General features: G+C 35.3%; 2 protein-coding genes across 3 annotated transcripts; both read left to right on the top strand.

The window, feature by feature from the left end:
- The first annotated feature begins 41 nt into the window (after positions 1–41).
- On the top strand, positions 42–7,789 carry LOC106150842 (fibrous sheath-interacting protein 1). 2 transcript variants are annotated; one of them, XM_087005038.1, is made up of 13 exons: positions 42–200; positions 699–950; positions 1,158–1,290; positions 1,595–1,898; positions 2,036–2,160; positions 2,588–2,674; positions 3,330–3,475; positions 3,912–4,025; positions 4,399–4,569; positions 4,909–5,064; positions 5,484–5,593; positions 6,182–6,312; positions 6,689–7,789. In XM_087005038.1, exons 2-13 carry the CDS (start codon positions 741–743, stop codon positions 7,171–7,173), a joined length of 2,172 nt encoding a protein of 723 aa, XP_086861164.1. In that variant the 5' UTR covers positions 42–200; positions 699–740; the 3' UTR covers positions 7,174–7,789. The 2 variants fall into 2 exon arrangements, with proteins under 2 accessions (XP_086861164.1, XP_013379300.2); XM_013523846.2 differs by having other exon boundaries at positions 127–200; positions 686–950.
- Positions 7,790–7,809: 20 nt separating this feature from the next.
- Positions 7,810–10,644, top strand: LOC106151181 (uncharacterized). Its single transcript, XM_013524290.3, has 2 exons — positions 7,810–8,459; positions 8,848–10,644. Exon 2 carries the CDS (start codon positions 8,871–8,873, stop codon positions 10,347–10,349), a length of 1,479 nt encoding a protein of 492 aa, XP_013379744.3. The 5' UTR covers positions 7,810–8,459; positions 8,848–8,870; the 3' UTR covers positions 10,350–10,644.
- Positions 10,645–11,654: the final 1,010 nt, after the last annotated feature.

Here is an 11,654-nt window from a genome sequence, read left to right as displayed (position 1 = left end):
AAATATCTAAAAATAAATTATCTAAACAATATTACTCGATAAGAAGATCATATTCTAGACATTGTATGCGCCTCTTCTTGTTATATTTATCTGATGGCAAGTTTGTACCCTTTTTCATTCGTTGGAGATTCCAAGATGGCTTCTAAACAAAAAAGAAAAAGATGAAGATCATTGGAGTTTTCTTTCCCAAGTGTATATTTGTAAGTATGTTTTCATCGCCAGAAATGCTATTTAAACTCTGATTTTTCTTTCTCTGCTACTTACAATTTTAATGCCTTCAAGTAAGGCAACTAACTACCTGTCATAAGAAAACTAATTAGATCGTCAAAGCATTAATCTTTACTTACTCCCAGTATGTGTCCACACAACTTCTCGGTGAATTTTAAAGAGGTTAAAATAAATCTATGTAATAAACTCCGGGTGCTGTTGCAGTATTCTCCCCCCCCTCCCCTCCCCCGCACACATACCCCATAATTTAAAGGCATAACTAAGTCTGAATTTGAATTTGTGTTTCTAAATTAGAAACAAGGTGAGGCTTGCATCCCACCAACTGCTCTGAGTAATGAGACAAACTCTTGAGTCTGTCTTTTTCTTATTGTGAAGTTTTTTTGATATGCAGAATATATTAAAAAATGTGAAACTTGCACCTGCCTCAAATAATAACAATCACATTATACACATGTAGATGATGATTTCAGGCAAACCACGCTGTGATGCTTGAATAACACAATAGAACTGCCATGTCTAAAAAGAAGCCACCCCTTCACCTCACTGGTGAGAACACAATGGACATTGTACGCGGGAGTTTGGATGAAATCACCAGGACTTCCAGTTCTAAGAAGAGAGCAGGTAGCAGAGTCTCGTTAAATAGTGCTTCATCAGTTACCAGGAGAACTCCAGATGTACAACAGTCTTTGGAATATCTGCCACCAGAGCAGCCAACTTTCAAAGTAAAATATATTTGATTGATATTTTGCTTTATTCAAGAATATATAAAATAACACCTAAGTTTTTTTCAATGGCTTTTTCAATAGAAGGTATTTGTTTTATTTTATTGAAATAATTAGATCCACAACATTTAAAGTACTAAAATATCATGATGTTATTTTTCATCTTTGATATAAAGGCTTTTATCCATTCATTTTTTCTTACGTAAGGAGTATGACATTGAAGTAGAGGAGTATGACTCTGATGAAGATTCTTTTACTGACTACAGTGAACCTCTAAACTATGAAAATGAGCCACAGAAAAGACAAGAAAATGAAAATGCAAAACAGCTTGTTGCAGCAGGTTTGTAAGATGGTTTTATGCAAAGGTTTGAGTAAATTCTTTTATATTTTTATTTCAGATTGTTCTTTGTTATATATTAATAAAACAGGAATCTTGTCTGTAATGTGCAAATAATGATTAAAATTAATTGACACGAAGAAGCACTACAAGCAAATAATGTTGTTTAACAAACAAGTCACTGACACATACCAGTGGATAAGTAACAAGTATTCTGGGCACTTAATTTTGCTTTGCACAGGGCTTTCGCAACTTTCACCACTGCTCTTTTAAATACTTTGCATTATGAATTTATATGACATTCAAGATTTAGGTAAAACACAGCACAATCACCAAGAAGAAGAAATCCCAAGTGATGAAGAAAGGGACATTATAAAGCAGATTAAAGAAGAAATAAGAAGTCAGGTTAAGGAAGAAATGAAGGATGAATTGGCACAATACAGAATCGAAGCTCCACCACCAAAGACTGAAGAAGATAAAGAAGACCTTGAAGATTTAGATCCAAAAATTAAGGAAGCCATTTTGAAAATGAGAAAATATGATAGAATTTTAAAGAAGGTTACAAAGCGAGAAAAAACAGTCAAAAGACAAAGGATTGCCCTCCAAAAACAGTAGGTTGAATGTGAATTGTTTATTTTTAATTTTCAAATTGAAAATTTTACCTGCACTTTTTTTTCCCATATGATATGTGTTATGAACCCAAACTTAATATTTATTTAAATTACATGAATGATTGAAATATTTTCAGGCTAAGAGATGAACTCAATGAACTTAAGGCAGAGGTGTCAGCAGACGGCAAAAGAGAGACAAAAGATATTTCAGTGAACACTGAAAAATTCCTTGCTTTAGAACCACCTCCAAAGCACAATGAAGGTACTGGGCACATCACTGTGTTGTAAAAGATTCTCCTGTTATTTTAACATTTAAACATGAAAATTAATATTTCTCAGCGAGTCGAATTTAGTTGGCCTTGGACAGTTACAAAAGGACTTGTTTTCATAGATATCGTTGATACATCTTAAGGTACACATTTTATAGGAAAATTATTGGATGAAACAAACATGTTCTGGAAATGAGACTGGCAGTGTGAAGAAATTTTGGTCAAGATGAACTGAATTTCAAAATTGATATTCCAAATGCAAACGTTGAAAAAAATTGAAATCTTAAAATCGTAAGGTGAACTTTTTGTAATTATCTTTAACACCAGTTCTCTTAATAGTTAATTTCCTTTGATTGTTAATATTTAGAATTTTACATACTTTCACCAACCCCTGTCAATTATTTAAAAATATAATTTCAGGAGTGATGGAAGATTCTCCTCCCGTGAGCCCTGTCTTCCCCACCCAGGTGCTGGATCATGAGAAAGAGGGCAAGGCATCAAATACAGGTATTGCCATTACAAATTAATTGATAATGTCTCCCAAAAGCTGTTTGTAATACTCTAAAAGGTAGATTTAAAATATCTGGAAAGATTGTTGACTTCTTGTCAGAAAGTACGTTTTTATGATTCACTAAAATTGACAAATCTTGAGAGTCAGAGTATAAAAATGCAAAAAAGTGAGATATTGAGGCATAACTTTTAAGTGTTTATGTCAATATACAGTAAAGGATATTAATTGAAACAGAGATAGTATAATTTCATGCTTTTAATGATAATATAGTTGAAAGAGCTGTATATAATTTGGCCATCATTGAAATATTCACCATTTCATTGCATACAAAAATTACTCAGATATCCAGAAGTCTTTGGAAGGGGGGGGGGGGAACAGATATTGATGGCCCTAAATGCATACAGTTTATTTGTATGCCAACCATATCAGGGTACTAAAGAGTAAAATACTTCGGATAAAAGTAAAAGGTTCAGAGTCAACACAAAAATTCCACAAAAATATTTTTCAAAAGTCTCTTGCCAGCAAATTTAAATATATTTCAGAATTGAAAGAATTATGATTAATTTAAAGGCTGATGTCAGTCTATTAGTTGTAAATAGACAATAATTCATTATGTGAGCTTAGAGTTTAATAATTCTGCTTCATTGTCAGGAGCAGCAACGGGGACATCAGCTGCTGCTGCCAGTCCAGGATCTGAAAATTCCCAGTCCAGTGGTAAGAAAGGCAAGAAAAAACCAGGAAAAGAAGAGTCAGGAGATGAAAAAGCCAACAAAGATTTCATTAAAAGAAATATTGAGGTTTGTAATTTTAGTACTGTCACTTAATTGTGAATATAAATAACAGATCACCCGTTTCAACATTGAAGTTAGTTTGGAACAAGGTTTTTTTAAAAATGGTAAAAACTGAGAGAATGATAGTGTATTTTTTGTGTCAGAGAACTATTCACTGTGAATATTAGTTCAAGCTGAGCACGCACACGTGCGCACGCACACACACACACACACAAACACACAGTGAATATGATTTATCTTAAAAGTGTATCCAAAATTCATTAGACCAACTATGTATTGTTGACAGCAAAAAGCTAAGCTGTAATTAATAAAATAGTGAATTAATTAATAGTTCTACTAATAAATAATGAATTCAAAAGTTACCATATACCCACGTCTTTTAGAAAATACTCAATGTTTAACTTTTTCTGCTTTTGCCCTTTTTTTATAAAACCTTTCTCAGCTAGCGGGTGATGCTGCTAACATGATAGCAATGACAGATGATGAAAAGGAGAGACTGGAGCTTTTACTGGGGGATCTGGAGACTTTGCCAGAACTTCCTGAAGAGGGTGAAGAGGTGAGGGTTTATTTACAGTGTACTCACTACTTATTTTTCAAGATCTTTTTAGTTGTGGTAGTGTGTTTATGTGTGTTTGTGCATGTGTGTGTGTGTGTGTGTGTGTGTGTGTGTGTGTGTGTGTGTGTGTGTTTGTGCATGTGTGTGTGTGTTGGGGGGTGGGTGTTAAACTGTTCAAGTAATGGTTTTATTTATTTATTTATCTAGTTAAAATAATCTGAACTTTTTAATAACTGCAATCTTCAATTTGTTCTGTCATTTTTGTTGTTGTCACACATATACTTGAAAATTTGCTTTGGTGTGATTTTAGGCTTTACATTAAAAATCCTTGAAAATTGATTATCATATTGATAATACCAGAACTTTTTTTCAGGCTGTTTCAGACAACCCTTTCCAAATTGTTGTGCAACCAGGAGATGGTTTTCTGCCTGGTAATGAGGACATGAAGGCACTGAAAGCCATTGATGAGAAGCTGAAATCCCTTTTACCGTTTGAGGACTTTCAGTCAATATGTAGCAGCCCTAGATCTCACACTCCACAACAGGTAAAATTCACTGATAAAAATAGTATTGATGATATCATTCTTTGTTGTTATGTATTTATGTATTATTTCTATTCATTCAATACTTTTGATGCCTCTTCTCCTGGCACCATATCTTTACTTTTAAGTGATTATATTCTTATTCTTTATAATATTTAATCAATTTTTGTATGTAATTAGTTGCTATTAAGATCCAGTATGCATGTTTAAATGCAGCTTCAGTCAGGGGAGCAACATCACTATCTATCACCAATGCTTCTGGTGTCTCTGATTAATGAGCAAATTTGCTGCTTATCCTAGTAACAAAGTAACAAATCATGAACTGTTATGTCCTTTTTTCAGTCTTTTTTCACTCGAACTGGAATCATACATTCAGTTGATTTTGATAACCTGGGTGAGAAGGCTTTGAAGGAAACAAAGGAGCACAGAGAGTTAACTCACAGACTTAAGGACATTGAGATAGAGTTGTCCAGACTTACATCAGCTGTGGATAGAGAGGTAAGAGGCACTGAGGTAGAATTGTTGAGGCTACTGTATGACATGGATAGATAGCTGGGTGAGAGACACTGAGATAAAGTGAACACCAGATGAAAACAAAAAGGTGCATGCTTAGTGTGCACACATGCATTCCTGCATTTGATATGTAAAGCGCTCGAGTCTCTCTCTCTCTCTCTCTCTCTCTCTCTCTCTCTCTCTCTCTCTCTCTCTCTCTCTCTCTCTCTCTCTCTCTCTCTCTCTCTCTCTCTCTCTCTCTCTCTCTCTCTCTCTCTCTCTCTCTCTCTCTATATATATATATATATATATATAATATGATATAAAACTGGCACACACTATTCTTTAAATAAATTTAACTGTTTGGTTTGTATAGATATAATTGTTCTCTTGTTTAGTCCCTAAAATGTGATTTCCACTTCCAGATATCTTCTCCTGCTTTGTCTGAGGATCAGCTTCAAGACCTTTTAGACCAGTGTTCGCGCACTATGTCAAGGGCCACGGCAGAGACAGAGTCATTAAATAACTCACCAAGGCAAGTTATCTGGGGATTTTTTTTTTATTATTTCATTTTAAGAAAGCTTTACACATTTGCGATATGAGCATCCTTTTATAAAAGAAATATAATACTGATGTTTCAGTTAAAAAATACCCAGCTTATGAAGATTTCTATGACTGTAAAAGGCAGGACCATTTGATTTTTAAACAGCTACACCCTGCCTTTCAGAGGTCTCTAGAATACTTGCCTCTATATTCAACATGCCTCTCCCTCTAAAGATAGAGGTTGAGTTTCTGCAGTGATCTCTGAAACTAGAAGGATACTAGAAACTTACTAGTGATCTCTAAGGGCTCATTTCCATTGAAACTCTTGTTCTACATAGAGCGATCCAACTCCACAGGGAATCTCGCTGAATGCAATCAGATTTCCGACATATACTCTTGTAATCACCAGCTTTTATGTATTTTACTGAAAGCCAAGAGGGGAGACCTGTTAATTTTTTAATCTGATTTTATTCAAAGAGAGTCCCAGAAGAGTTACATCTGTCTTCGTAGAACAATAGTCACATTGGGAATGAACCCTTGAACTCATCATGCCACCTAACATTTCAAGGTTATTTCTCAGGTCTGTGGTGTCTGCCAAAGAGAACCTGTTGGAAAATCCACCCAAGTTACCGAATGACGTCCTCCAAAAACTACTGGAGGAGGCAAGAAGAGAACAAGCAAGCAGGCAAGAAGGAACTGCTGGAGATGGAGGTCAGTATGCTGCCCATGTTCTGTAGAATTTTTAAAACTGCACTGTGTCCAGAAGCTGTATTCTCGTGGGGTTGTAACTTACATATTTTTGTAACTTTTCATAAGTCTGATAACTCATGTTAGTTGGTATTCTCGAAGGTTTATAGTTTCAAAGTTTCGAGAATAAGGCCTCATTGTCACAAAGGTTTTTTTATCCTAAATTTATGGAAGAAATATTCTAGGATGGAGTAGAATTGCTCAGCAAAATAATATCTTTTACGTTTTTGTTTTACAAAATGAGTCTAATTACAAATTACTTTTGTTTTAAAAGGTCTTTTTACATGTTATTATATTATTAAATGTATCTGTATTTATGACTGTCTTTGCATTATTTCAGAAACATATCAAACGAATGTAGAGCCCATCACAGATGAAGCTATTCAAGAATTATTGCTCAACTCTAGAGCTACTTCACAATCTACAGCAAGATCTAGTAGCACTGCAAGATCTAGCAGTTCAGACTCTGATTCAGATACTGAGAGGGAAGAGACTTTAAGTAGTGAAAACCAAATGAACAGAGGCGGGTATATGCAAAATTCCCATCAACTAGACACTGAAGGGTCTGCTGGAAATACTAATTCTCAAGAAAACAATATGGACAGTCACTGGAGTTATAATAAATTGAGAAGTGATAAAAACAAGAGCCACAGACATGTTTTGAAAAGTAGTTTCTCTGAGAGTGATGCCACGTCAAAAGATTCCTCAAAAACCAATTCCAAACCAGCTGATGGTATGCTACCTAGACCACCAAGCAAGAAGAGATCAGCCCAGTCAAGTAAATCTAGAACATATTCCCCACAAATGAACAGCAGTGAAAACTGAATCACAACCTGTAACATGTCCATTTACTGACAGAGACCTTTTGTTTGATTCCAGTAGACTGCAAAGATGCCTGCAAATCTTATACATACGTGTATATAACCTTTGACATCACATTGAAAAATTTAGAGTACAAGAAGCCAGTAACATTTTAGAAGGCATTGTTGGGAATTGCAGCTTTTTACATTACTTTGTAGTCGGATCTTAGAGAAGATGTACAGTACGTATACTGTATTGAAATCTAAAGCTTTTTCGTGTGGCATATTGTGCCAAGCCTTGAATTTTGTTGGGTCTGTTTTATCTTTTCTGCAGTAGCATAATCTCATGTCAATGACATGAATTTAATTATCAGACAAAATCCTGTCATCAGTATCATGTTTTGTGATATGGTTATGTTTAGTGACATGACTATGTTATTGAGTTTAGATGTAGAAAAACCTGGCTGGCAAAAGTAATGCTGCATAATAATGTTAACAACTTTGCTTGGTTTTGTTTTGGTGTATACCTAAGTTCTTGATGCTTTTGTCAATTGTATACCACAGCAAAGCCATAACCATACAGAGCTTGGAAAATAATGAGGCAATTAAATGCCAGTTGCTACATGTGAAGGGGGGGGGGGGGGGGGGGGGGGGGGGGGGGGGGGGGGGGGAGTAAGTATGACTCGACCCTTACACCAGTCCTTGAGTGAAATAAATCTCAAGAGAGTTCAAGTTTGCTGCTTTTGCAATCAATCTCTGAATACCATGCACAGAGAACATAGTATTAAAAAAACACAGTTGATCATATACGTACATACAGTACATTATTTCTTGTATGGAATTTACTTGTTTTGACTGTTTTTATAAACATGTTTTAATTCATGCTTTTTTACCATTGTGCATGAGTTCAAGGCAAGTTGTGTCCTGAATAAAATTTGTATTGATTTTATAGGTTTTCTTTCTAATTGCATTTTAGCGAAATGAATGAAAAGCATTTCCTCTGCACAAAATGTACCAAATGATAATGATAAAAATAAACCACTATAAATAAGCTTTCCATTTCCCAGTTCAAAATGCAGATGAACTGGTAAAAGATATGAAAAGCATTTTAACAATAGGGACTAGATATTTATGTTCAAATTTTGGCCTAAGCGCACAGGTACAATAAAGAATACCTTATTAATACTTATTCACACCATAAAATTTTGATGTTGTTGAAATAGACCGTTAGGGATTGTCTTGATTAAAGGTACTAAGAAAATTCAACATCGGTGGCAAGTGTGGCAAACAAATTAAGCAAAACTCAAATTGGTAAGTTAAATGTAAACGTGTATTCATGGGGGAAAAAAGAAAATTACACCTAAAAACAGTAGTCTTAGTGGGCTATAGTTTGTAATGACTGTAATGCAATGATAATTCATCATAATTTCAAGCTTTGCCACTACTAATTCAAAAGTTACGTCTAAAAAGCACACTGTATTTTAGTACGTTTTTTCTAATAATGAAAAAAGGGAGATTTGAAATTTGGTGTACAGTTAGCCACATGGTTAGGAATAAACTATTTGACAATGTAGAAATCTGGAAAATAAATTAATGGCACTTACATTTGTCTGCAGACCCTGCTATCAGAGGGATATTGCAAATCACAGTTTTGTTACCCGTTATTTTCATAATTCTTATATCTTGCTCTTATTTATAGCTATTTCAAGCTGTCACAATCAAATGGGTATCAGAGTCAGTCAACCAGTAGGACCTGCAGGGGAGTGCCAGAATGGGCACCTGCTAACTAGCATAAAACTGGACATTGAAATGAAGGATAATTCTCCTCCAGAACTGTTCTTTAGATGTTCAGTTTGTGAAATTTCATTTCGAATGACGCCTTGCTCAGAGCTGGACCAGTCAGATCATGCTGCATATGGTGACTATGGTACAAGTACTGGTACTGCACCAGCTACCTTGACCAGCCTGTGCACTCTAGGACATGAGCCAGAGCAGAGTGTAGAAGGGTTAAGACTGAAGGATGATTCTCAGGGATTGATAAAACCAGAACCAGAGGTGACATTTACTGGTGTGGCCAGTGCCTGCAATAGTGCTGCTGATAATGACAGTGAGTTTGATTCAGATTTACATGTCAGCAGTTTTGAAATTGAAATGAACAATGATACATTTACATCAGAGAATGTTGGAGATGACAGTTCCCATGGAAGTGATGAAGATGAAGGGACATGTAATTCTGCTGATAAAAATTATGGACAGAATGGTGTTCCGGACCAAGGTGACGAACATTCCAAATGGAAAAGGCAGAGTCGGTATTTTTGTAGTGAATGTGGAACATATTTTACAACACGTAAAAATCTTCTTTCACACATTCATGCGGAGCATAACCCAGTTTTGCCTGAAGAGAGGTCAACTACATGTAAACGCTTGTTGAGGAATGATTCTAGACAGGGTGAATATGCCAGTATATCCAAAAGAACAAAACTACAGGCGAGTCCAGTGCCTCAGTCCCAGATTCCTGTGCAGACAGTGTCCTCAACTGGACAGTCTCAGTTTAGGTCTGGGAAAGCTAAAAGATTAAGAAAACTGTCATGTAAATTTTGCAATTCCACCCAGGGCGAGTTGGGAGAATGCACAGTGTGGGGCCACGCCTGCCCCAGAACAGACACCATTGTTTTTATATGTTCAGTGTGCCATGAGTATTATGAAAACTTTGACAGTGTCATGGATTGTGAAAGAAAACACAGACTTGTAACTACTGCACATGATAAAGAGGAATACAAGTGTATTTTTTGTAACAAAACCTTCCAGGACATGCAACAAACTAAAAGGCATGAAACCTGTCACAGTCAGGTTGACTCGGTAGCTTCATCCGAACTGTCTGAATCAGCCCCTATCCCCAGTGCTCCCAGTTTAAAAGACCTGTATAAACTTAAACAGCAGACTGGCACTGTAACTGCATTTGCCACAAGACTAGTGAAACGGTTATTTTCTAGAGTAGAGATAATTGGAGCTAATATTAATGGTGTTAATGGAAAGAAAAGGTTAAATGCTGAAAAGATTGAAACAATTAAAAGAAGTTTGTGTCAGGCTTTTGGAATGACCAATTATGGCCTAGACCTCGAATGGCCTAAAATAAGATCAGCCATCGATAGTTATTGTCGAGGTTTTTCAAGGAGGGAGAGGCTTAAGCAGAATGAATAACTGATGTGTGTAGCACTTATTCTGGTTTGACTTATCATGGTAATGAACAGAACTTTGTGTAGGTGTAGTGTAAATAGTGACACATTGATAATATTGTAGTAAAATCAAACAAGCATGAGAGATAATGTCATGTTTCAACTGGAATATAACATCACTGGCCTAAAAATTGCCCAAGAGTTCTTATTAATTTCCAGTTATCATTATGCAAAACTGAATATTTACAAATGTACTGGAATGTAATTAAAGCATTAAATTTTTTATAGTATTAAATTGCAAGATGATTGACAGTTTATAATCTGATGTATTTTTCCACTCTTTAATATGGGCAGCCACTGTTTATATGGGCAGAAATGAGATAACAGCCATGTAGTCACCCCATATAATCTGAATAATTCTGATTGACAAATTATTCTTCATATAATTAGGAGCATATTAGTAATACGGTTATTTTAAGGATGCTTGATTGGGTTTATAAAAATTGTGGGTTTTCTTTCAACTAAAAAACTGATCTGTAGGCCAGAGATTATTAAAAAAGATAACTCAGCCTAGAAACCAAGAAAAAAAATCTTACTAAAATGTATTTTAGAACAACCCACCACAATATGTAACTAGACGGCAAAGCTTGCAAATGTACAGACACCATGCAGGAAACAAGCCAGCAAAGCCGTTACATGTTCAGACATTAGGCAGAAAAAAGTGCATAATATAATGTTTTGGCCAATTTTGATGCGCTAATAATGTAAGAGTGATTATGCTATTTTAAAGCATTATCACTCTTACGCTCTTACAATTTGTACTACAGGTAACATGGACATTGAAAAATAGCAAGTGATTCAGTTCCATGGGATATAAAAGCCACTGAAAATGTTAATGTGTGAAAAATGAAAATATCACAAAAAAAAAGAAGAATTAACGTAAATGTAAACCAATCGTGCCGATTTTCGAAAGCAACCTGCCTCTTAACCAAACAAAGCCACTGAGTAAATTTATGGGGTGAACGTCACCAAAATTGCGCAAAAAAAAAGAAAAAAAATACCATAAAAGTCAGCATACCGATTTTCGAAAGCATCCTGCTTCTTAATCAAACAAAGCCACTCTGTAAATTTTGATTAAACAAAAATATGGTTTGGAAGTTATGAGGCGAACGCCATCAAAATTGTGCAAAATAAATAAATAAAATAAAATAAAAACGGAATAATTAGGGGCATAGCTAGGATAAAATCATAAAGTTTCTCTACTTCTATGGATAAAATGAAGTGTACGCAACGTTTTATATGCGTGTAGATTGTGGGGCCGTAGGCCACG

The sequence above is a fragment of the Lingula anatina genome, chromosome 2 (genome assembly GCF_051362555.1).
Source record: "Lingula anatina isolate TDL-2025a chromosome 2, LinAna3.0, whole genome shotgun sequence".
Lineage (NCBI taxonomy): Eukaryota > Metazoa > Brachiopoda > Lingulata > Lingulida > Lingulidae > Lingula > Lingula anatina.
This window is presented reverse-complemented; position numbering and strand designations above follow the sequence as displayed.